Here is a 26,557-nt window from a genome sequence, read left to right on the forward strand (position 1 = left end):
GGCAACAGGTCATTTTTAAATCAAAATAAAGATGTCTTAAGTACTTGTAAGAACTTTTTGGAAAAAGAACATTTTTAAATTTGAAAGAAAATGTCTCGGTTTCAAAACTTTAACCACAAGCATGCCATTTCAAACAACGGAGACCTCTGGAAGAACGCCATCGTCCCAACTGCCAAACTGGAAACAATTGCTGAAGCCAATTTGCAATCGGACAAAGGACTATATATAATAATTTTCAGATGCTTTTGAAATACAAGCTGAAGATAAGGGCAACGTGTTAATTGTGTGTTCTAATTGCAGGATGAACCCTCCTCCAAGGCAACTGCCCTTGCAACTATCCTGAATTGTGTCCTCAAGTTGGACCAATAAACCAAAGTGAACCAGTGCGGGTATGTCTACTTGAAAAATGTATGTACTGCAAAGTATGCATACAATACGTTCTTGCTAAGTAAATCTACATCTCTTGCACTAAAAACGTTGTGAAACTCTACTTTTGAAATGTTGACAATGATTGAGTATTAATACTGCTGTAAAATGAAACTGTTATGTAATGGGCTTTTCTCTTTTTTTGTATGTTTACTGCTTCTCAGCTGCTGGCACAGGCTTCCCTTGAGAGTGCTGGTGGAATCTTCAAGTGGAAATGTGCATTGAAAGTGGGACGAAAAGAGGCGGAGGATTGGCTCGAATTTAAGTGTTTCTGCTGTTTTTAAATAAAGACTTTAAAATGACCTTGTTGTTGTTCACTCGGTTTTGTAAATTTGTTCTGATTGTTTACAATAGTCAAATATATTTGTTAATGATACTGAGGTGTGTGGCAGTTGTGCTACTTGTAACTTGTTTTTAATTCTAGATTGATTGTAATTCCGATGCTTCTCTAAAAGTTGATAAACTGGCATTTAACATGGTCAGCTTTTATCTTAATTTAAATGTATTTGGACTTCCTATTTCCTGCTTCAAATTGTTCATACATTGGTTATAGCAATAGTCACACAGCTTGTATTATCAGAAACTTCCACATGACTCAATTTGCATGTTGACCAACAAGGTTTTACTTGGTGAGGGTGCTATGGCTTTCAACGGCAATTAAAACATAATTTTGACTATCTACATGTTGAGCCTAAGGATTGCATCACCTCATTCCTACAGTGTAAAATGGTACATTTTTGTTTTGCAAAAAATGCTGATGCATTTCAAATATCAATTCCCTGGAGGTATTTCCTAATCATTGCTGCATTTTAACTTGCAACATGATATTGGAGAAAGTGCCCTCTGCCAGCATGTGCTACTTTGCAGAGGAAAACGACTCCTGTCCTTTGTTGAGGTGCCTATTTGCCAGTAGGGGTGATCATCAGTTTTGCGTGTAGAAACAGCGTCGTCCTTCCCCCACCGCCTCTTTTTTTAACTTCTAGCAGAAGTGCGGATGTGAGTTGCATATTGATACGGAACAGGCCGCCACTTTATTTCTTTTATAGCAATGCGTGCCTAGGCAATGATCATTTCGTGGAGCTATGAATCCAGAGGAGCAGACCGTAACGTGGTTGATATCACTCGGAGTGCTCAGCTCGCCTAAAAAGAACATAGCGGACCCGGAGGAGTTTTTGAAAACCTCGCTGAAGGATGGGGTCGTCCTGTGCAAGCTCACGGAGAGACTTATACCTGGCTTTACTCCCAAGGTGAGTTGTTGATCTAAGTTTACTAAATCAACAAACGACAAATGATCGACGGCTGCTGGTGAAAGAAAGGGAGGGGTTTGATGAAAATGATACCGATATGAAACTTCTTCCTGCAGCAGGCCTTTCATTTCTGTAGCTCTCACTTCTTGAGCCGTGAAGTTTTAATAGCCGCCTCTGCGTTCAGTATGATGCCTCGTGAATCAAAAATACAGCTGCATTTGTTTAGTTTTAAGATATGAGATTGCAATATGTGGTTTCCTGTGAAGCAAGCAAAAATGTTCCGCATTCTTGACATGAGTGAGTCGGTCTGAACACCCACCAAAACAGGACACATTATTCGGTAGGAAGAGTGCGTGAAACATTGGACACAGAGCCATATTGGAGACAGTGAGCTGGGGGTCATACAGGACTCGGTTTTAAACAACTTTTTCGACGTGATAAACCAACCATAATTACACGCTTAGTTGTTGAGATGACAAAGTTGATAATGACAAATAACAGTTGCAAAGACAGTTCGTCACTTCCTCCTGAAGGCTCTTCCCTTTACGACCTCCCCCTTTGAAAAAAGGCATCAATACAGCTGAAGCGGAGAATAAAACCGGAAGTAGTAACTTCTCTCTTTTCACATTTACTACCTCGCCTTTTGTTTGTTGCTGTTGACCTTGTTTGGTTGTCATACAATCCCCTATAAGAGAACAGTGTGATTTATACTTAATAAAAAGTCCAGATTGATCCCTTCATTAAATATTTTAACGTTGCAATGCGGTCTTTAAACATAACTTTATTTTGAAAATTTGACAAGTGAGCGGATGTTTTCCCTAAATGTGTCTACTTTGACATTTCTATGGTGTAATGGTTTTGTATGCATGAAAAATACCCAGAAAGAATCCACAGTTATTTTGTTAGTTCTGTATTTTTAACCGGATTTACTTAACTGTATAACTGTATGCGCTTTTATGTGAAATGAAAATGAAATATCACGTCGGTGTCGGGCTTGTGTCAGATGTGTGTCTGCCTTACTAAGCCGTAGTTTGTGTTTATATATTTATTTCGTCTGTGTGCTCAGTATTGCCAGGATCCGAGAACTGAAGCCGACTGCATTACCAACATCAAGGAGTTTTTAAGAGGATGCTCGTCTTTGAAAGTGGAGGTAAGTGTTAGTCAAGTTTAAGTGTATAAAAAGTGCAATGTTAGTTATGACACGGGCTGACCCCTCTTTCATGATCTCTTTACTCCTGAGTCCACTGCAGTTTATAGACAAGACTTAAACACACTCTTGCTTGTGTCGTGATCTGCTTAAACCCCGCTGGCATATGTTTTTCTCTCACATCCATGCTGTCAGTCACTCCCACTGACCAGATAGGAAGGGACCTGTCCTGTTGTTTTGAAATGGCCACAACTTAGTTTTCAACACTGTTTACTTCCTTTTTAAATTCCCTTTCTCTTTCATACGGCAGGGACATTTATATGTATTGCTTCAAATACTGGGTAATACACGGCATGGCTGTGTTGCTAAAGAGATGTTCTAATATTAGAAAGGGGCAAATCATTCACAGATGTTGGGAGTTTTCCCTGCCTCTGTACCCGCCTGTTTGTGAACGCCACACTGGACAGTAATGTGTCCTCTAGCTTTATAAATATTCCTTTCTGGTCTTGAGTCACCTCAGTTGGTTTCTTTAAACAGCTAATTGAATCAGCAAGCTGGCTCTCTGCAGAGTCAAGTGGTTTGGCACTCCTGCCCAGCTGGCTTGTTATGTCTGGGAGGTCCCCTTTGCTTTTATCCACCGACCCAGCCTTAGCCCATAATTAGACCTTTTGCGGCCCGCCAGTAGCTCATGGGCTGTCGTTTTTGGAGAGCCTCTGTCAAGTGGATCGGTCAGGGGATGTCTGTAGCGCAACGGCGAGCCAGACCCTTCATTTTGGTCAGTGATGTGATCATGCTTGTATGTCACAATCAGCTGTCTTAGGAACATCCTAATCATCCTTGCACCCCCCCCCCCCCCCCCCCCCGTTATGTTTTGTTTAGTTGTTTGTGTTACGTGTTTTGTTGTTTTTTCTTTTACCTGGAGCAATCTCTGTTTATTTTATAACTGAAAAAAAATATATAGAAAAAAAAGTGATGTTACCATGCTTAGAGAACCTTTTTTTCCATAGCATATGGTGCCTGTTTGTCCTGTGACTGCACAAGGGGAGCAGTCATTCTGCTTTCACTTCTGCACTGAGATGCAGAAAGAGGAAGCGCCAATTACCGCTCAAATATTTTTAGCTGTGTTATTAACTGCATGAAATTATTTATTTGTTCTGGTTTTATACACTTACTATAGTAATTTAATTTAACATGACATGAATCATAGAAACTACTGGCGCTGGCAATGGTCAAGATGTCAAAACTGTTATTACTGATCAATCCTGTAATATAAGACCTATCTACTCCATTTTGTTTTATTATTGTGTATGGGGTTTTCCATTTTTTTTCTACTTTCAAAGAACAAGTACAAGATCATTTTGTACGACACTGTGTTCAACCCCCTTTTTAACACGATGAAAAGTGAGAAAAGTAAATCTTAGTGGTGGTGTGGACCCTCAGGCCGATCCCACCTTACAGAGATCTAACAGTCACACTTTACCTCGAGGTGAGGTTGTACGCAACTCATGACCAAGCCTGGACTGCTCAAACTCTACTGTATATTTAAGATGTTTTATTTAAAATGGGAAACCTTATCTGCCGGAGGAAAGAAGATAGCTGTTTGAGATCGAGTGATCAAGCAGTGTGGCTGTTTATGTGGCGAGCATCAGTGTGTGCGCACAAGTGCATAGCAAATTGCAAATGAGACCGGCACTGTCTGTTTTATTACAAACCAAACACTAAGTCACAAAATATGGGTCATGCTCAACATGTCGGATTTTATCTCTGTCTTGTTATAAGCTTATTCAAATCCCTGTGTTTCATTGTGTGTGTGTGTGGGGGTGTGGGTGTGTGCATGTGTGTGTATTGTTTGTTTTGCTGGATCCTCTCTGTGTCTGTGTAAATGTAAGCGTTACTGCTCGGATTTGTTTAGAACTTCCGAATTTTAACTTGCTCTTCTTCATTTTCTCTGTTCCTTTCTTTCCAGGGGTTTGAACCAGAGTGCTTATACACTGGTGAGAACTTTGGCAAGGTGCTGACCACTTTGATGGCAGTCAACTTTGCCACACAAGGTAAGAGCTTTGCTGTCTGTCTGTACCTGGGTAAAAAAACATTTGAATTCTATAAAAGGTGGCACATTAGGCTAAATACTGCAGATAATGCTTCTTGGTGTTCATCAGTGAAGCTTTACGTGTGTCTATACTAGATGCAAATATTCGAATGAAATGCTTGAGTGGTTAAAAACTGAACAAGTATCGACATGTTAGCAGCAGTTGCCAGATTATTCTTTTTGATCCTCTACACATTTGTGCTATGATGGTGGTCATTTTCACAGACGTTGTCCATGCAGCCCTTGTTAATCATGTTGAGTGTGTTTCCCATGGGCAGCTGGCATGGCAGTGTGTGTTTGGATCATGCTGAGTGCCATATTTACTCATGTAAACGCATCCAAAGCTTGATACACCATGAATTTGATCCTCTTTTCCTCATTTGATAGATTTTGAATATGTTGATTAAACTCAAAATGCATAGTGACTTAATATCACTTTTAGACACACACATACACGTCCTTCTCAAGTGCATTTCTTCAATAAGGACACAGCTAAAAGTGTTTCACAGTGCAGCAGCCCCAAAGCAATTTGTGGCTAATTACTTTGTTCGAGATTCCTCGTTTGAGGGCATTGGAGAGGTAATACCAGTCTGCCTGTAGTTTCCAGCTCACAGCTGCCACAAAAGCAGCAGCCTTACAATTATTAAGTCAGCAATTTTGGATAAATGTGCCCCTCTGGATGCTCTCTGACAAATGCACAATGCTCCAATCTGTGTGTGTTATTCCTGTGTAAATGGCAGTGAAGATTGGGATTACAACTAATGATTATTTTCATTCTTTATCAATTAATTACTCTATAAAAGTCAGAATTTTTTTTAATTGATCTTCGCAATTTCCAAGACTCCAATTTGCTTGTAATTCAAAATGCTTGTTTTATTTGACTAAAAGGTTTTTAAAAAAAGGTATTCAATCTACATTGGTGTTCAGCACAAATGCACCCCATCTTCACCTTATCCTCACCTTATCATCACTCTAGTAGCAGCAAATAATTGGCATGTTTGCTTGAGAAATGACTAAAATTATAAATTATCGTAATAGTATTTGGTCTTGTAATTAATCGGCTAAGTGTTTCAACACTACATGATATTACTCTCCTTTGGTGATGTGGTGCATATGCTATCACTACATGTACAGGAGGCATGCCACAGTGTGAAATGTAGACCACAAGCATCTGTCCGTACTCTTTTTTTGATATTCAAATCTTTGATATAGGCTGGCTATGCCCAGCAGCTGCTCTCTCATCCCTCAAAGTGAACTCGATTTAAAGTGGATTAGTCACAAGTTAGTTGATATGATCTAACAAAAGAGCCCCTCCATCTTTTAACTTGTGATTCTCTTCCAAGTCTGGCTTAGCTCCTGACTCAGTGTTTAGAATAAATGTTTGTTTTTAGGGTGATATGATCTTCAACATAGCCTGCACACAAAAATAACTTTGGTAACCTTAGAGCTGACAGAAGGGCTTGTTAGTCTTCTCTGTGTGTGTTGGGAGGGGCATGTGGATCCATGAGCCCCACCTGCTGTTCATGTGGACTCTCCCGCTGCCTTTAGTGTCCTTCTCATCAGTTCGGCCTCCCTGACATCTCAGCATATGGAAAGCAGTAGGGAATCTCCAGCCTTTACCTTACATAACATGGGTTACAGATGATCCCCTGATGAAACAAGATCACAAAAAAGTGTTATCGTAGCGCATTTCACTGTAAATGAAATGTCAGTTTTATAGGATCCGAGTTGAACACCTCATTGGATCTGAATTAGAGGTGGCTAAGACTAATGGTGCACTCTTTTATTTTATTTATTCTTCTTGTATATACAGTGAACCTGGCATGCATCCAGTTTGCATTTAATAGGGAGTCCTCAGTGAGGGTGTTTCTGTTTGTTAGTGTAAGAGGTTGCAGGGTTGTCATGTGTCATTTTTCAAGTGAGTACCAGCTACAGAATTGATCCCTCTGTCAGCTCACCTCAAGGACTGCACTTACACTGCAGGACAGCTGGCAGCTCCTGGCACTAAATCACGGTTCCTCTGCTGCAGCGGCACAGTGATGACACTGTGGAGGGAATGAGTGTCGGTGTCATAAATGTGTTGTTTTTTTCACCGAACTGCAGGGATAACAGACAGTGTTGGTGGGAAATGTGGCTAAATATGTGTCAAGTAGCTATAGAAAGTATGAGTGATTACTGAAACATATTTATATTTTAGTCTAAAGACTGCATGCTGCATTCCTTCTTACAGCTGCTTTATCTAATGTGGTTGCAGTGTGCCAGCTTTGGTTAAATCAGATGATTCTATCAGGCATTGTTAATGTGTAGTGTGTGTTTTTTTGCTGGGGCTGTGCAGAGCAATGGACCATACTTGCATGAATTATCATTAAGTTGTCAGCCCCTTCAAGTATGTGTACCTGCGTCAACTGTGATAATGTTCTTTACCAGATAAGAACAAACCATGTGTAAAAATCTGAATAAAATAGGTTCTGTATTTCCTCTGTCCGCAGACTGTGCTGCTGAGAGATGTTCGCAGTCCGGTGCCCACTCTCCTAGTCAGTCGGCATCTTCACACACACTCTCCTCTGCCAAAACCAAAGGCTCCCTGCGTAGACAATCCAAATCAGTGGTATGCTACTTCTTTATACACTACATATCGAATTTCTGTTTTTCTATGTCGCTACTAATTTCACACATTTTGCTAATTTTGCAAACATTATTTTGAATGTATCAGTTAATTTATTTATTGTTAACCTCAAATGACTACACATTGCATTTCACTGCCCCGTGACAAGCTAAAATATATAAAGAGAAGCCCAAATTATTTCTTAAAAAGCCTAATTTATAAGCTTAATGTGCAGTTTAAAAATATGGTGAATGTTTTTATTTATTTTACAATTCTTTATTTAGTTATATGTGCATCTTATACAATGTTCATGAACTTTATATAATAACAGAAGGGATGTTTCGTAGAAGAGAGGCATAATTGACATAGTGAGGGACAATCCTGCAGGTGTAATAACAGTCAAAAAAACAATAAATAAAAATATTTTGGTAATTAGACCAAGCACCCTTTTTCTTTTGGTGATAAAACTGGTTATCAGCTCATCAGTAGTTTGTTAATTCTATGAAATGTGGCCGTGTCTGGCGAATAAAGGGAAACCCAATCCTACCATACAGTAGCTCAGTAGGTGAATGTGTTTTTATAATGCACGCTGTGTATATAGAGCTAATACTGATGATACATTTGTTTGTGTTGTTGACCGTCTCTCTATCAGGAGATGTCTGAGAACGGTGGAGGTGGGCAGCCGATGGTGAAGGCTCGCTTCAACTTCAAGCAGAACAATGAGGATGAGCTGTCCTTCAATAAAGGCGACTTGATCCATGTGATGCGGCAGGAGGAGGGGGGTTGGTGGGAGGGCTCCCTCAACACCAAGACGGGCTGGTTTCCCAGCAACTACGTCCGGGAGATCAAACCCTGCGGTGAGTCTGGCCACACAAACAAGATCATGAATTCCTGAGTATAATAGGGACTGTAAGTTTCATAAAGTTTCATTCTAAATGTTGCCACACTTTCAGGGTAATACACTTTATTTTGGTTGGGAAATGACAACATTAGAGGCTGATGATGCAGTAACATTATGCTGTTTAAAAAAACAAGAGTTAAGTTATAAATAGCAACTTGTTTAGCCTCGTTCTATCGTTATTTCTTCCAACACTTTTTGAGAATTAAAACTAAATAAAACTATTTGCGTAAGAGAATCTAGATAGAATGACAATGTCTTATAATCATCTGAAACTATTTTTCTTTCTTGAATTGGGTGTTTAAAATCTCCAACAGATTTTCTGAGATGGTCATTATTTTCTGAATATTCTGTTAACATTTTTATTTTTCAAACATTCTGATATTTTGGTTGAAAAAGCTTTTAACAATTGTCCTATCCCTATCTATGTCCTCTACAGAGAAGCCTGTGTCTCCTAAAGGAACTCAACTGACCAAGAACTACTACAGTGTGGTGAGTCCAAAATGATGCCGGGCATGGCTAATGTTTGATTCTTTTTGTCATACCACTTTAGAAATCAGAAATTAGTCAATGTAAAAATGTTTCTCATCTTAGCTGTCTATTTGGGTTTATCAAAATGTAGCGTTTTCTTGCTACTGCTTCTGTCCTGGTGGAAAAAGAAGAAAACAATGATCTAACAGTAAATGATTTAAGTTAAGGAGTTTATCAGCTCATACAACATAGGATCAGTGTGTCTGCTTGTCATTTAAGGTCTCTTCACTATGATCCGTTTTTCGGAAGTAATCTTGTTCTTAACTTCTAAAAATACAACAAGTAGCTTCTCCGTTTTGAAACCGCTCTCATTCAGCAAAACTTCACTTTGTTTTTTTTACATTTTGAGTGGACTAAACATAACCACAGCGATCAAATGTGGTTGACTAATAAAGACACAATCATCTAGGTTATCGTCCAGAGATTTTAACTGGAAGGAAAAACTGTTTCCCTGGAATCTGTTTACGCAAAATATATTCAGATTTCTGTGCTGTTTTCCAGGTTGTACAAGACATCTTGGAACATGAGCGGGAGTTTGTCAAAGAACTACAAACAGTGCTGAGCTGTTATCTACGACCCCTACAAGCCAGCGACAAGTAAGAGCATAAAACTTTGTGAAATAAGTGTTTAGATTTGAGTCAATATTCTTGAATTGACTGAAATTCTAATCAAAGATGATGATTACTGTACTTTCATGTTCATTGCATGTTGTAGGACAATCCCTATAGTCTCCTCTTATGCTAAATATGTGTATATCCAGGCTGAGCAGCGCAGACAGCGCCACCCTGTGTGGAAACCTGGAGGAGATACTCACCTTCCAGCAGGGACTGTGTGCTGCTTTGGAGGACTGTACCAAGTAAGTCATGCTTTACACAGACCTCCATGAAATATGTGGTGGTTTGTTGAGTAAATTCAACATCTAATTTAACTTATATCAGAGGAGATCAATATTTGCACACCCCGTTGTGCTTGTATTGTAAGCCATAATGAAATGCCTTTCAGAAGACTTTTCTAGTTTTCATTTATGTTTTATAGTCATGTTCTCCACTGCAAGCATACTATACACTACTGCCAAGTGTTCCGCAAAGCATATCATACTTCATTATATTTTCGCAATCACTTCCTTCCTCCCTGACATCTCTATTATAGTCACTTCTTCATGGTACAAATATAAACTTCAAAAACGTGTTTTTAAATAGCTAATCCATCCTTGTCCCTTTGCCTCATACATTATTCTTAATGTTTATTTCGCATTCATTCATTTGGTGCATTCAAGGTTCCTTATTTACGGTAGTCATACGAACATAGCTACAGTGTAGTTATGCCGATGAAAATCTTGTGTCACAGGCTTCTCCAACAGTGCAACACAAAACACAGATAAACAGAAAAATAGTAATACAAAAAGAAAATTTGTTTAAAAAAAAAAGTGAAATTGTGCAATAAGAGTCTATATGCAAGTTGTTGAAATATGATAGGTAAATAGATAAATAATTTAAAAATATTTGTTTAAGTAGCAGCCAGATGAATATTACGGATGATGTTTTAACTGTTCAGGTGTTTAACAGATGTTACACTGGTGTGGAAACTCTAACCAGCTACTTCAAACTAAGACAAATGTTTTCATTAGCTTTGAACGCCATTTGAAATGTCTGCCTTGGGGGAAAATACATTCATACGTAGAAAGTCTGCTTTGGAAAATGGCCGCTAGGAATGTGAAGAATATACAATTGTTAGAATACAGTAAACTACATTATTTTAGGTTGAGCCTTGGAATGTCTTCAATGTGTCTCAAATACAGTAGAGATTATTATTATTAGTAGTAGTAGAATTATGATTATGTGGTGTTCTGTTGATTGGAGGTGAAATCAGGTGAGTGTTTAAGATCTGTATTCTGCCAGGTTTGAAAACTGCAAGCCCAGTCTTGTATTTCAACTGTCAGTAAAAACATCTGGATCAAGCCCTAAACAATGGCAGCTTTTGAGATATGTTCACTGCATATTTTCCTCTTATCTCTTACCATATCTTTCTTTTACCCCAACTGTTTCTCTTTTGTAACCCCCCCTCTCACCTTGTTTCTGTGTTACTTTGCAGAGTCTCTGAAGGCCAGCAGCGAGTGGCGGGCTGCTATTTAAACCTTATGTCTCAGATCAAGACTCTCTATCTGGCTTATTGTTCCAGCCATCCTTCAGCTGTTTGCATCCTCACTGATCACAGGTCAGTCCTGCACACAACACAGCACAACACTGCCAAAATAAGTCTGATTCCGACTGAGTCATATCGAGAATTTGGATGAACAGTGCAGAAGTAAAGTGTTACAGTCAGAAGAAAACTGTGGTAAATGGGACGTGTCAAGAAAACGTCATGTTTCAAATGTATGTGCACATGCATTTGGATATCCAAAATGACTACCAACCAACACACTGTGAAATGAAACAGTTTTTGTGGTTTGCCTTTTTTAGAAAACTTTTAACAAGCCCCTCATATTTGGCTGCCCTCCCTACGTCCCATGTAGGCATATTAGAAATGACCGCTCCCCGTCTGGTGATCTCCACTTGAATTTTGAGAAATATTGTGGCCATTTGTTCACAAGACAAATAAAGCAGACTGTGGCCAGAAGAGACATGTACTAAAACAGATCGTGGATAAAATGTATATTTTCAGATTATCCAAAATAATGTTTTACCTTTTTTAAAGCCCTTAATGTGCTATTCGGGACCCAAATAAGAGTATGAACCCAAAACGTAGCATAATATAGATGCTTTAAATCAGTAAGCATAACTTTATGCAGTAAGCATAACTTTATGCTTACTGTTTTCTTGTTTATATCAAAACCTTAAACCTTAACCTCAGTAAGCATAATGCTTACTGAGGTTAAGGTTTAAGGTTTTGATATAAACCAGCAGGGGTCACAAGATGAATGAAAGGAGTCATGACATTATTTTCTGGGTAGGAAATTAAAGAAAAATTAACTGTTTAAAACAAATGTAGTAGTTTTATTCCTATGTGTCCAAAAAAGTATTCATATAAGGGATAATAATTAAGAAGGGATAGTACATGTTTCACTGAACCTTTCTTAAGGCATACACCCTGTAATGTGCAATGAGGTGAAAGGCAAACATGTGGAAACCATCAGTATGACCAACCAAATGCCCAAGACTTGCTTATCTTATCCTTTTTCACCCTACTTTTGAGGCAAGTCTGCATGGGTCTCGGTAGTCGTGTCCTTTTGTGAACTACTGCATGTTGTTACCTGTCGATGAGCTGCAGTTTAGCAATACACCGCACGGTGTCAGGCTTCCCTTCTGTAAACGTCTAAGAGGCTAAACTAAGTCTGATCGTTACTGTGAGATCTTCATATGCATTTTTCCCATTAAGTAGGACCTATTGGTATGGAAATCTATTGCATTGATCAGTCACTGTGAAATGGCAGACTAAAGAATTTAAATGATTGAATCTTGGCTTACGTAGAAGAGGTGTTTCATATTATACGCTGTGAACTGCACATTAAGTTGAATAACACACAGGAAGCAGACCGTTGACAGGATACATAGAAATGTGGTTTTGTTGACAGGCAACCGAGACACTTTTTCACAGTAAGCAGATTTTCATCTCACTTGCAAAAGCCTCTTTTGTGACCTTTACATTTACTCAAAGTTACCTGTTAGTGTTAGTGGGTATCGTGTCAGTCTTAGACTATAGAAACTCATGAATGGTGTTACTTTCAAGTCATGTTTTCAGTTTGGCTGCGAAGATTCAAAAGAGAAAAATAAAAACTATGACCTCATTTGCTCTGCCTTTAACACCATTACAGTCGGTTGTGGTCCATTCTAACACGCACCCCAGATGTGACAAACTGTGTGTTTTTCATCATTGTGTTACAAATAAATGGAAACCTTTAGTGGTTACATAAGTGTTGCCCACTTTCCTGTCCTCATTAGAAAGTGTGATGTTTTTAATTGCCTTCTCACAGAACGTTTTATAATGCAGGTATTGTATAGTTTAAGTGCGTCTCGATGCATTTATGTTTATTTTTGCCCCTGTATGTAAATGCATCTTCGTTGGGGAGGCACACATGATGGACTGTGGAAACACATTTCCATTTGTGCACATTAAACTCAAGCTCCATCTTCTTTTCCACTTAACCTACACAGTCTGCATAATCTATAAGAAATTATTCTCTTGCAGTAATAGCAACATTTTATTAGATGGTAAAACCTTTATATATCATACATTTTATATTAATATAAAGCCTAAATGTAACGCTATGGAATTAGCACCAAAGAAAATCTCAATCTTTATTTTTATTTATTTATTTATATATATATATATTATTAAAATGTTGTTTTGTATTTGATTTGATGGTCTTTCAAGTTCTCATCATCAGAAATGGGCATCTTTGTAATGTTTATTTAACCTGTTTAGTCAGTTATTCTAAATCTTACAATCTAAAAACCTTAACTGTGCATTACAAGTGGTTTCTTTGTTCAACAGCGAGGAACTAGACAAGTTCATGGAGAGCCAGGGAGCCAGCGCTCCGGGGATCCTGGCTCTGACCACCAGCCTTAGTAAGCCCTTCATGAGGCTCGACAAATACCCCACGCTGCTGCAGGAGCTGGAGAGACATGTGGAGGTACAGGAGAACATAAACATAGTATATATACAGTATATGTCTGACAATGTACCTTATCTCTTTTGATCTCTGAATTTCTTGTTATATTACAGAATATTCAGGCTGCCATGTTTGCTGATGTTTTGTTTATTTCCTCCACAGGAAGCTCACCCAGACTATGCTGACATTGTGAAGGCAACAGCAACATGCAGGAGCTTAGTGGTAAGTGTGGGACGTCCCGGGATTCTACATGCTCAAATGATATAGATAATATATAGTAATCCATATCGTTTTTCTACAAAAGCAGGCTTAAAGTTAAACAACCTATGATTGTTACATCATCCGCCATGAAGGCTACTGGGTATAGCCACTGCAAAAAACTTGCTCTTTGGTAACTGGCAATAGCTTCAAATAGCTACCATGAAAAACAAAAGCACTACCCTCTTCAGTTTTGGTCGTGCAATGTTTGACGCACTTACTTTGTTGCATACATTTTGACTTTATTTTCCTGGGAGATTGAACTCGGGGCTAGTTGTTGCAAATTAAAACAAAACTAGGAGAAACAAACTAAACAAAGATGATGTCATTATTTTCATAATTATACTTAAAAGCTTTTCAAAGGTATGCTATTACGTTTGTACTTTTGTGTTATTAACTGACTAAAACACTTAAATTAAATCAGTCTTGTGTTGGTTATTGTGAAGTTGTTATGACTTCACCTCTGTCAGACGGGCTACACACTAATGACATGGTAACGTTCCAAAGCACTTCAAAATAAATCAAGCACAGGTTGGCAGAGAGGCAAACAATTATGGAAGTTTGTGCTGCATGTTGAGTGATGTTCCTACAGTGGGTGTAAACTGAAATGCCATTTTAGACGGGATGGATTAGAAGCGAGTTACCGCATTGTGCCTCAGTGAAGATCACTCTGAGACAGTTTCCTCAGTAAAGCTCTGACTTCCTAGTAAGAATAGATGATGTGACTCACACATGTCTGTTCAGCAGAGCTGCAAGGCAATGCGGGAAAAAAATCATCACACAACAGTGAATGTTGTAATTTGCAAGTCTCATTTCTTTCTGTGTGGTTGGGTAGGCAAGCGTTTAAGGAAAGCTAGTTACAACCTCTGTAGTGCACAGAACATCATTCTTGTGGGCTGTGGAAAACGAAAGCAGATGCATTGTCATTTTTCCTGTTTGAACAGGGAGCGCCCCTGCCTACCACCTGAAATTGTTCTACGTTATGTTGCAGGTTACTCCATATACTTCTGGAAAATACGTAAACAAGAAATCTGAGTAAAGTTACATTTTCTAAAGCAGGAAAAAAAAACCTGGTGCACATTACTCAATGTTTCTAAAAATCAGGAAACCACCTTTTCGTTATGTGAGTTTATGTAATATAATTTGGATTTAAATCCAGAAATCAGGAAAAGATTTGAATAGCAGCTTTGCCTTGATGTGACTTATTTGGTTTCCAAATCTATCCAAAGTGACCCTTTATGTCTCATGGTAAATTATGAATTATGTAACATAATGTTTGTTGATGTGTAATATATATTTGTATTTTTCTCTGCCTGTGTGTCTGTGTGTTTAGACACAATGCCAGGAATTGCGAAAGCGTAGGAACCTGGAGCTCCAGATCTTGTCAGAGCCGGTGCGGGGCTGGGAGGGAGACAGCATGAAGAGCCTCGGTCACGTGGCCTACATGTCCCAGGTCCACGTCAAAAATGGGTCCAGTGAGGTGAGATACTTCGGCTTTGATGCAGCCCGAGGACTGAAAGAAGTTGGAATCAATTGTCCCTTTTTGATCTATTTGTTAGAATTTGTATGGTGAAAGCTTCAGATTGGTTCCATTCAGTGAAAGAAGATAAAAGCACAACATGTGAAATGCTCTAGATTTGTTGGTCCCATGCCAAGTCTCACGATTACTAGTAACCAGAAGTGTGTCAATCATTTAACTTAAGCTATGTGCGTTATAGGGTTTCCCAATGTTAAAGAATCGTGTAGGCAAAAATCAATTGTCCATTTTTTGGAAATATCCCGCTGGTGTCAAAACAGAAACCTATGTAGGCCATAAGCATTCTGAAAACCATCTCTTCTTTCTTGTGTGGTTTCTCAGCAGGGGTTTACTTTGAAATGGTGGTTGGAAGAAAAGCCTTATATAGACGTCTGAGTACCCTATCTTTTAATCGCTGCCAACCGCTTTCCAACCACCATATTATATTAAGCCTTCTCGGGAGCTCATCTAATTTTCCATCTGTATTAAAAACAACAGACCAGCCAAATTGCATTAAGTATATGTATTAAGGATTAATCAAAACATAATTACACAAACTTGAACTACTTAGTTAATTTATGCTTTACCGATGAGCAAAGTGGTTCAAACTCAGTATTCTGAGAAAATGTAGGATGTGAATGAATTGTCACATAATCTCTATTGATAATCTATTAAACATCCGCAGACAATGCAACACTTTTAATTGTCGTTTCATAATCTATAAACTGTTGCAATGTTACAAAAAACGAGCAGGATCAGCTAAAGCCACCTTCCTTTAACTGTTTAAATGTATTTGTTCCGACATTACAACGACATTGTTTTCTCTCTTTCTCGCAGGAAAAAGAGGAGCGCTATCTAATGCTTTTCCCTAACATGCTAGTCATGCTTTCCGCCAGTCCCCGGATGAGTGGCTTTATTTATCAGGTGAGGACTGTCCCCTAAATCAATCATTCATGACCTTTTTTGTTATCTTTAACACATGGGCACACCATTTGAGTACTTTAAGGAGTCTCTTATCTACAATATCTTTGCCCTTATTTCAACTTTCCTTTTGTTTGTCCCCTTCAGGGAAGACTGCCGCTGACCGGCACCACAGTCACAAGACAAGCAGAGGATGCAGACAACGCCCACTATGCCTTGGACATCACAGGTTTGCATCTGAGTTATCGAACATAATGATGACTAATCTTCTTTAGTTTAGTCGAAGATGTAGCAGTCGCTCAGCATACAGAATCCTAGAGAAAGCCTCATTGAACAGCCGCAGGATTGTGTATTCAAAACTCTTAAAGTATGAACAAATGTCACTCCATCCCAGGGAACTAATTAATATGAGATTACTCTAAACATAAAAAGTCACCCCCTTTTCCCTGTGAAATATACATATATCAGAATCGCCCTACTGTTGCAGTTGGTAGTTGCAACACACGTGAATATGGATAAAACATTTGATTCAGATAATCCCTTGATTTGCACAGTAAGAAATTCCCTCATGATATACCAAAACATATTGCTTCGCCATATCTATTCGTTTATGGCATCTTTGTTAAGAGGTTTGATATACAGTTTGTGTTTAATCATGTATACTTATTGCCACAGTGCATGAATGACTATTTCTTGCAGAGATATTTACAGTAAACCTCAATCTTCTATGATGCCTTCATTTCCTCAATAGGGGTTTCTACTTGTGGTTGTAGCGTGTGTTGACTACTGTGCAGCCATAGGCAGCTTTCACTAAAGTGTGTGTGTGTGTGTGTGTGTGTGTGTGTGTGTGTGTGTGTGTGTGTGTGTGTGTGTGTGTGTGTGTGTGTGTGTGTGTGTGTGTGTGTGTGTGTGTGTGTGTGTGTGTGTGTGTGTGTGTGTGTGTGTGTGTGTGTGTGTGTGTGTGTGTGTGTGTGTGTGTGTGTGTGTGTGTGTGTGTGTGTGTGTGTGTGTGTGTGTGTGTGTGTGTGTGTGTGTGTGTGTGGCAGGAAGCCTGATCGATCGTGTCACAGTGTTCTGCAGTAGTTCCCAGGAGTTACAAGAATGGCTCGATCAGCTTCAGCCCTTCACCAAAGGGGGCAGCCCTGCAGGCACAATCTTGAAGGTTAGTACACACACACACACGCACCCACACGCACACACCCACACACACACGCACACACCCACACGCACACACACACACATACAGTAAACACTCAACGCATTACCAAGAGTGAATCCTGCAACAAACCGAGATGTGAACATTACTCATCTCTTATTGCACGTACATTTCCCACACTTTTATTGTCCCATGCAGACTGTCGAAGGCAAGCCACTGAGCATGGTCGGCCCCCCCACTCACCTGTCCCACCTGGGCAGCCTCAGCGCCGTCAGCCGTGGCCCCCTGGAGCCCCCAAAGATCAGCAAGCCCTGGTCCCTCAGCTGTCTGCGCCCCGCACCCCCCCTCAAACCCTCTGCTGCTCTGGGGTACAAAGAGGTAGGAGGTTTAGCGCTGCACAAACAAACCCACACACACTTACTATGCATCTCCTATAAGCAGTCATCATTTTTAGTCAGAAACCACAAGACATCTACCTCATCTACCACCTCTCTGTTTCCCCTTATGTTTATTCAGATCTCCACTGACCTGTTTTACACAGAAATATGCAAGCATGCAAAAAAATACACAAGAGATGTTGACCTATATACCTTTAAAGTTTTAATTAGAGACTAATTTATAGTATGTTTAATTATTAGACATACTATAAATTGACACATATTCAACAATGAAATGCATTCATACTCCGACTTTACAGAATATATATTTGTGTAAATATTCTGTGAAACGCGGGATTACCTGTAGACATAATTTGTTAGATGCCTATAATTTACTTTTGTATCAAAGTAGCTTTCAGTGTGTAGAGTTATTCATAATTTGAGTGCTTTTCATCAAAGTGATCAAATATGTATTGCTATTCCTTAGTAACGTTTAAACGTGTACCAAAACGTAGACTATCTATACTCTAAAAACATTTGACTGTGGCGTGATGACAACAGGAAAACCCATTTATAGATCAGTTCTTTGCACGTCATTTATGCTAATTAAAAAACATGGCCACTGTTAAGCAGCAGCAACAACTATTATTGTTACAATAATTTATGCATATAGTGGAACAAATTAAAAACCACTTTGGGCGTGTCTGAGTCACAACAAGAGATGATTATGACCTGAGGACGGCCCTTTCACAGCAGCGTCCCTGAATGGAACAGGGCCATGAACAATGACATTAATAACACATGTGAGGAAATGGCTTCCGAGAAAACGAGCTGTTCTGGTGAATCCAGCATGATCTCCAACTCTGTCGGGCATTGAGTCTACCGGTGTTTTGAGCTATGAGTGGTATGGTTGTCACTTGGTGGTTGATGTGGGAGGTAGAAGCTTTACAGTGATCGTCAGTGCTTTTAAAGTTTCAGTAAGCACGGACAGTCTAGTCATTGGTTGAATATATGTCTACACTAAACATGCATTAAGTTTGATAAGCTGGAATTGAACAAATATTGCCACAAACATTTACTTCTAAAGTGAATATTGTCCACCTATCAATGAGAAAATAACCAAGCATGCGTGTAGCAAATGGCTCTTATTTTCTTGCATGCATCAAAACTTTCTTTCCCCATATGTCCCTTTTTTCTACAGGAAGTAATCAACCTATTTTGCTTATACAAAAAAAGAATAGGTGAATGGCGGATGGGGGTGTAAAAATGATCACTATTAACTCTCTATCACACCCTTCTCTCGTTGTATTTTTCATGCACATTTCCCCTTTTTCTCTTTCTCCATCCTGCCTTCTGTAGAGGATGTCTTATATCATGAAGGTAAGGTTAGAACTCACTCTGTTTCTATCTGTGTGTGTGTGTGTGGGTAAGGATGTGGTTAGGGTGGGGGCGGGTGAATGGGGTTACCTGTGTGTGTTGAGCTGGCATGCCTTTGCTCTATTTGCTTCACTCTTCTCTCATTGTCATCTGTTGGATTCCTGTTTTCTGTGGCCCTGCGTGTCTGCTCTTTTTTTTCCCTTTCTCTGTATCGAGTGTCTCTGACCATAAATTGTATCAGTTTCAAAAAAGAAACCTTCCTCATGTGACTTGTACGTTTTACGGCTACAAAAAAGTCCCAGTGGTGCATTTCATCCCACTACTCTCTTTCCCTGCATCTTCTCTATCTCTCAAACATCACTATAACATATCAAGATATTAAAGTGTTAAAGAGGATTGATTACATGTTTTTGGAGAAACTTGGAGCTGCAACGTTTTCCAATGATGTGCCATTGTATTACAATGATCTACGTTCATTATTGGCAAAGCGGTTTTTTAAACATAACTCCAAATGAATGATTCTCTGTGTCTTCTGGATATGCAGGCAGATGTTCAACATGCTGGACAATCAGCTTTAATAAGCAATAATATGACCAGCCCTTGTGTCGGTCAGCTTATTTTGAAGGTCATCTGCTGCCAAGTGGCTGTAAACCCTAAATTGCGGGTTTAAAGTGACATGGCTATTACAGAGCTGTGCACCGAGCGTTATGAACTCCATTAAGGTCATCAAACGCTGCTAATCTCGGCACGGAAATGAATTACACAGCAATCTATTTAACCTCCCACTGTTGAACACGATGAGTGCACACACACGTCAGTAAAATGCCCGAGCGCCTGTGTTCATGTGAATCTCTGAGTCCCTAAACAGGTTTTGAGAAACACGATTATGACATCTCAATTCCTAATCTTGAATTTCGTGAGCAGTCTGTGGAGTTCCAGGATGCCCTATAAATGACCAAAGCAGGCAATTGCTTCATATCTAGTTCGTCTTGACTAAATCGCTCCATTCCAGCGAAAGAAATGGGGATAAATGACGTAATGAATGGTGTTAATATAAGATAAGAACACGCTATTCATATGCTACAAATAACAACACATGGAGTCATGCTGATGTGGCGTTGCTCAGACTTAATTTAGGGATTTATTTAATCACTTCAGCTTTTAGTGTGCTCAGGGGAGGCAACAGGCATTGCACCAGTCTTCAAACACTCAAATGAACCCAGCAGCAGCAACAGCAGCAAAAAAAACCGTTATTGTTGTTTGTAGCAAATAATGTAAACAAATCTCAGCTTTCTTGGCTTTGTGAACACTGTTTCCCAAAGGTAAAGCATTTGTGACAGTAATCGGTGTTGGGTAAAAATGTTACAATTATTAAACAAAGATGTAAAATGTTCCTTTATGCTTCATTAGGAGGATTGATTTTAGCATAGGTAGATTACTCAGCTGGCTTTGTCCCAGACCAAATGCTTGCTGCCTTGTGTGTTGATGGAATTTAGTTGTTCTAATGTTCTGTGTTCATAAGGGATGCGCGTCCCTGTAAGCTTGCATTCTGTTTTGGTTTGGAGCCTTGGCTTTACAGGTGTGTGTGTGTGCGTGTGTGTGTGTGTGTGTGTGTGTGTGTGTGTGTGTGTGTGTGTGTGTGTGTGTGTGTGTGTGTGTGTGTGTGTGTGTGTGTGTGTGTGTGTGTGTGTGTGTGTGTGTGTGTGTGTGTGTGTGTGTGTGTGTGTGTGTGTGTGTGTGTGTGTGTGTGTGTGTGTGTGTGTGTGTGTGTGTGTGTGTGTGTGTGTGTGTGTGTGTGTGTGTGTGTGTGTGTGTGTGTGTGTGTGTGTGTGTGTGTGTGTGTGTGTGTGTGTGTGTGTGTGTGTGTGTGTGTGTGTGTGTGTGTGTGTGTGTGTGTGTGTGTGTGTGTGTGTGTGTGTGTGTGTGTGTGTGTGTGTGTGTGGAGAGAGATATGTCCTGAATTGTTATTTCTGTCCTCCAGGACTCCAGTAAGAGTCCGCGGCCAATGAAAAAGTTCCTGCCTGGCAACAGGAAGAAAGAGCGGAAGCCGTCTGATGATGAGGTTCACACGAGGAAAAGTACGAGTTTTATCATTATTTCACATAATAGAGAGTGTGTGTTTGTGTGTGTTAGTTCATTGCATGTCTGTGTATATTTGTTCTCGATGTAATGCCCATTCCCAGCCCTTCAATAAAAAATTGAATAGAAATGTGTGTGTCACCGTCTGCTGAATGAAAGTCTTGCGTGTATAGTTATCCTATTTGATTTCATATGAAATTATTGTTATTTACATTATTAATTTGCATGTATATGATTGAATCTCCAGGCACAGTGGCGCTGGAGGAGGACGCTCAGATTCTGAGGGTGATCGAGGCGTACTGCACCGGAGCCAGCCTGCTTCAGACAACCACGGGTGCTCGTTTATGTAAGGAAATGGATTCCTTAATGCCTTCTTAGATTGCACACCCTGAACGGCTGATAGAGCCATGAATCAAGCTTTTTCCATTAATGTGTGTGTGTGTGTGTGTGTGTGTGTGTGTGTGTGTGTGTGTGTGTGTGTGTGTGTGTGTGTGTGTGTGTGTGTGTGTGTGTGTGTGTGTGTGTGTGTGTGTGTGTGTGTGTGTGTGTGTGTGTGTGTGTGTGTGTGTGTGTGTGTGTGTGTGTGTGTGTGTGTGTGTGTGTGTGTGTGTGTGTGTGTGTGTGTGTGTGTGTGTGTGTGTGTGTGTGTGTGTGTGTGTGCAGCGGTGCGGAAAGAGTGCGTCCCTCAGGTGCTCCTGCCAGAGGAAGAGAAGATCATTGTGGAGGAGATGAAGAGCAATGGGCAGACCGTCATTGAGGAAAAGTACGCATATGATCACCTCTAAAAATACATTTTCATTTGTTGGCAGAGACTTTTCATTATTTTTTTTTGGATCCTGATTTTCTCTGTAATCAGAAAGATGATATTCATCTTGGGATTGAAAACCGCCACTAGAACCTTGATATCCAAATAGAGTTTGTACCCGGTCAAGGGAAAAATAGATATTGATATCGTCCAGCAGGACTTACTTTTCTCTATTTGTTTCAGGAGCCTGGTCGATGCCGTGTACGCTTTAAAGGATGAGGTTCATGAACTGAAAAAGGTTTGTGTGAATTTAGTTTGACTAATGTTCTGAAGTTGTTGAGTGTACTAGAGCCGCAGCAATTTTAGTTTTAACACTGACATAAATTAAACAAATCTAATGACAAATGAATGGGATTTCATTCTTTCTTTTTGTTTATTAAGAAATTATTTATTTAGAATTGTTCCTTTTATCTATATATATATATATTTTTTTTTTTCAACAGCATATAAATAATAATATGGCAAAACATAACAGATAATACAAATAATAAAAAAAAATTAACAAAAGAAAAGCGTTTTAATGGAAATAAAAAGCCTATTTCTATTTGAACACTAATTGATACAAAGTATACAGAAAAAATCCACAAATAAAACACTTATTAGGGCATCATTGAATAGCATGCCAACATACATGCACTTTATGTTTTTTGTCCATTTATTGAACATGTCAGAAACAAAACATCCAGCAATAATATTAACATATATATTTTCTTTATTTCTTATAGTAATAATTATAACAAAGAGAAAAAAAGAAAAGGTAAAAAGAAATTGAATTCTCAAATATTCTCTGTCATGTTCAACAGGGGCAAGAAGAAGCTTCTAAAAACGTTTCTGGTCCCACCCCCTCTAGCGTACATTTTTCTTCAAAATAAAAGATTAGGTCAGCTTCATGTTGTAAACAAATGTTTTTTTTTTATTGTTTTTTTTTACAAAACAATCAACAAGAAACAACTTACAATTTCAAGAAAATAACAAATATGAGTTTACAGGCCCTCCTCATAACCATTCAGATTTGGCTTCTAAATCATAGTTTTAGTTTTAGATACACTTTTACAATATTACTGTTATTCCACAGATCACTTCACTTGTCATGATCTTAAATCAGCCAAACAGGCCTGCCTTCTGAAGTTTCCCAGCTGCTAGCCATTAAATGTTTCCATTGCCCGTGTGTTTCACAGGAGAATAAGTGGATGAAGCAATTTCTGGAGGAGGAGCAGAAATCTCGCAAGGAGCTGGAGAGAGTGGTTCGAAAGCTGGCCAAGCAGAAGAACGATTGTGCTTGGGACGACGGCGCCCACTGAACGCATTCACACACTCATCCTCATCCCAGTGTGTGTATGTGTACATTTATGTAACCGTGCTTGTGGAGGATCAGGTGTGCGCGCGTGTTGCTCTCTATGTCGCATCTCCCATTTCACAGCAGTGAGTTTAAACCCCCCCCCCTCCCCCCACCCACTCAAGACAATGCTTGGAGTTGTTTTTGCTTCAAGTCCTGCTGGAGCTTGATTTGACATTTACATTGAAATCTGTCTTCCTGATCTAACCGCAGTACATGAGACCACAGATGTGCTTCTGCTTCTTCATGAAGCAGCTCAGCTAAACAAAGACTGGCAGGGTGGGTGTTTCAAACATACTGCCTCTTGGCAACTGGCTCCGTGAACTCTGCCCCGACAAATGGAACCATTTTGGACAAGGACAAAAAGTACTTCTGCTGCTTCCTTTGCTTCAGTCTGAAAAAGAAAAGGAGTTCAGAGCCATCAAGCCCAATAGGAGTTCACTTGCATGCACAAGGACTGTTTTTATTCTCCTCATACCACAACTTATTTTGTCTTTGTCAAAAGGACAAGCAGGAAAATTGATTGATTGATTTTTCAAAAGAATGTGCGATTGTTATTTTTGTACATTTACATTGACAATTTCCGGGCCTTTTTTGGAGGTGTTTAAGCAATTCAAACAGGTTAGATCATTATGCTACATTCAGTTTTTTTTTCCAAATGCAGCCTTCAACTGTTCATTTAAAAAGTGCATGTGGTTCTACAGTTTAAATTCTGCATCAGAAATGTGATAATCATGATATTCAGATATATAGTCCAAAGCTATCAGGGATGCAGCTTCATATTATATAATAGAAAAGGCTTCACTATGTATCATTTCTATACAAGAGTACACAAATATTGACAGATGCCACCCTTGCTCTCTTTAATAAAAATATATTCAAGTATAATTTGAACATAATTACATAACCGTGCTTTATTTTAAAGAGTATTTATTTTTCACCCAAGCATTTAATTGTGGTGTTAGCCTTAAAGATTAAGTGTTGCTGCCTTTACACCCGTTTGGAATTTTACTAAACTTAATTGATACGTAAATGCAGGAAAGAAAATACAAGGGAAATGGTCATTTTTCATCATAAAAAAGGAAAAAATGACTCGACTAACGACAACAAATGACTAATAATGAGTCTGACTGTAGATTTCAGAGCAGCCTGTTTGTGGCCTGTTAACATAGAGCTGATAACAACAGGAAATACAAAGAGAGATTTATTTGTGGGTGTAGAGCTCAACTGTTTAAGTGCCTCCCGAAGGGGTCCATAGACTAAAGTTTAGGACCAGACTGGGACTAAATGCATGATTTATATTGAAAGTGTCACAGGTGGTTTGTTGTAATATTTCAATAAGAATGTCTCAAGCTTAATGGGAATATATTGGGTCTGAAAAACATGCAGGGCTTTGCATGCTTTTTTTGAGATGCAGCGTCTTCACAAAGACCCACAGCGGTACATTTCCTCATGAGGTTGAGTGTGTGCTCTGTCATCTTCTCTCGCTGCAATGGATGCTAAAGATGCAATAAGTGACTGCTTAACTGACCGACCTCTGGGTACGTGCCAGCATGGTAGGCCAGATTTGGAGAAATTGCAATAACAATGAATGAATTAACCCAGTTTATTAACCAAAAAGAGCCAGACTGTGTTGTTAAGCCACCACACAGGTAGGCGTTCATTATCTGCCTTTATTTAATCAAGTCTGTTTGTATTGATGATTGTTTTTTTGCTCATGTCCAGGTCCCAATTTTCATCACCAATGATCCAAAATGTAATAATATTGTAATAATGTACAATCCCTGTTGGGAAGTGCTGAGCTGGGAGGTCAGAGCAGTGTGTAGGGTACCAGGCAGCCCCTCTTACATCTGCAGCACAGTTAGTGTTTTGCTCAAGGGCACTTTCCTCAGCAAGGGAAAAAAAGCTGATCTTGAATAGTTTTTTCTCAATAGGAAGCCCAGTTGGCAGCCAGATTCTCTCCAGCGTTACGGAGACTCTGCTTCCTGTACAGATGTTTGCCATGTCTTATATGTTCACTTTTATGATTAACATTGCTGTTCTGCACCCTAAATAGTTTTCGTCAAGTACCACATACTGTCTTTTTTCAATTCCCAAAAGCCTCAGCGAGCACTTACTGGTGTTAGGGGGTTGAACTTCGGTTTCATCTTGTTAATCTCCAGACCACTGTGTGTATTGTTTTTTAAAGGTTCTATGCAATCATTGTTGTTGCAAGTATTGTTATGTTTTTTTTTTTCTAGACACTCTGTACTTTGTGTTTGGTATGGTCATTCTTTTATTAAAATTGTAATATAATACAATGGAGTTTGACATTCATTTTGCCAAGTGGGAACAGTCAAACATTTCTTAACATCACAGCATGAGCTGCATGTTCACTCATTCTGGAAAATCCACTGAGCCGGTTTTTCTCATGTAGCATTTTTCATTTCTGTGGTTCAGGAATTTGTAGGTTTTTCAGATTTTGACAGAAAGAAACCCTTTACAAGATGGAAGGAGTGACTAGAATAGACGACATCCTGTGAGAGCGTGCCGCCTCTGCAATGATACACATCTCCATAGAGATTCACACTTTCCATGCTGTTCCACTCCTTTGCACAGCTTTTGCTTTTGATGGGTAAGGGGTACAACCATTTTTTTACATTTCTCACCTAATCACATATTAGTCATCAGGCTGGTTACAGTTACATGGAACTCATACATGTAGGCTTTTATGTATCCGGTTAATTAATTAATAAAAACGTTCTCAAACGTACATGTCCATTTGAACAGGACATTAACATGTTCGTGTTTTAGCCTATTTACTACAAGTTATGAATAACTGAAATTATTGATACTTTCAAACCAGGCTGCATTTTCTCCTGCTTTTTGGCCGAAAGGTCGAAAATCAATTGTATGCAGTTTAAAATCAAATAGCCCTCTTGATTTGTGTAATCAATCAGAATGAATGTACAGTCCATATTCATTATTATCATTGTGAGGGAGTGTCTATATTCTGCATGTAAAGTGTATCACCACATGATACATAAATGAAACCTGTGGGTTTAATGTGAACGGATTTCCAAATTCAAACAAGTTTCATAAGTTTGGTTATTGACTCGCATATCACATGGAAATGAATGGGAACCAATGGCTGTCAGGATAGAAAGAAATATTCAAAAGTGGAAAGTCTGTAGCTTTCTT

The 26,557-nt window shown here is 39.2% G+C and overlaps 1 protein-coding gene across 2 annotated transcripts; it reads left to right on the forward strand.

Annotated features, from left to right (window-relative positions):
• Nucleotides 1-1,369: 1,369 nt before the first annotated feature.
• On the forward strand, nt 1,370-25,677 carry arhgef6 (Rac/Cdc42 guanine nucleotide exchange factor (GEF) 6). 2 transcript variants are annotated; one of them, XM_079668927.1, is made up of 22 exons: nt 1,371-1,673; nt 2,740-2,823; nt 4,787-4,871; nt 7,399-7,517; nt 8,167-8,371; nt 8,852-8,904; nt 9,445-9,539; nt 9,704-9,799; nt 11,035-11,157; nt 13,435-13,573; nt 13,715-13,774; nt 15,144-15,290; nt 16,164-16,250; nt 16,395-16,476; nt 17,294-17,409; nt 17,602-17,781; nt 19,140-19,160; nt 21,139-21,235; nt 21,484-21,582; nt 21,900-21,999; nt 22,225-22,279; nt 23,220-25,677. In XM_079668927.1, exons 1-22 carry the CDS (start codon nt 1,509-1,511, stop codon nt 23,340-23,342), a joined length of 2,331 nt encoding a protein of 776 aa, XP_079525053.1. In that variant the 5' UTR covers nt 1,371-1,508; the 3' UTR covers nt 23,343-25,677. The 2 variants fall into 2 exon arrangements, with proteins under 2 accessions (XP_079525054.1, XP_079525053.1); XM_079668928.1 differs by lacking the exon at nt 19,140-19,160 and having other exon boundaries at nt 1,370-1,673.
• Nucleotides 25,678-26,557: the final 880 nt, after the last annotated feature.

The sequence above is a fragment of the Notothenia rossii genome (genome assembly GCF_949606895.1).
Source record: "Notothenia rossii genome assembly, chromosome: 3".
Taxonomy (NCBI): domain Eukaryota; kingdom Metazoa; phylum Chordata; class Actinopteri; order Perciformes; family Nototheniidae; genus Notothenia; species Notothenia rossii.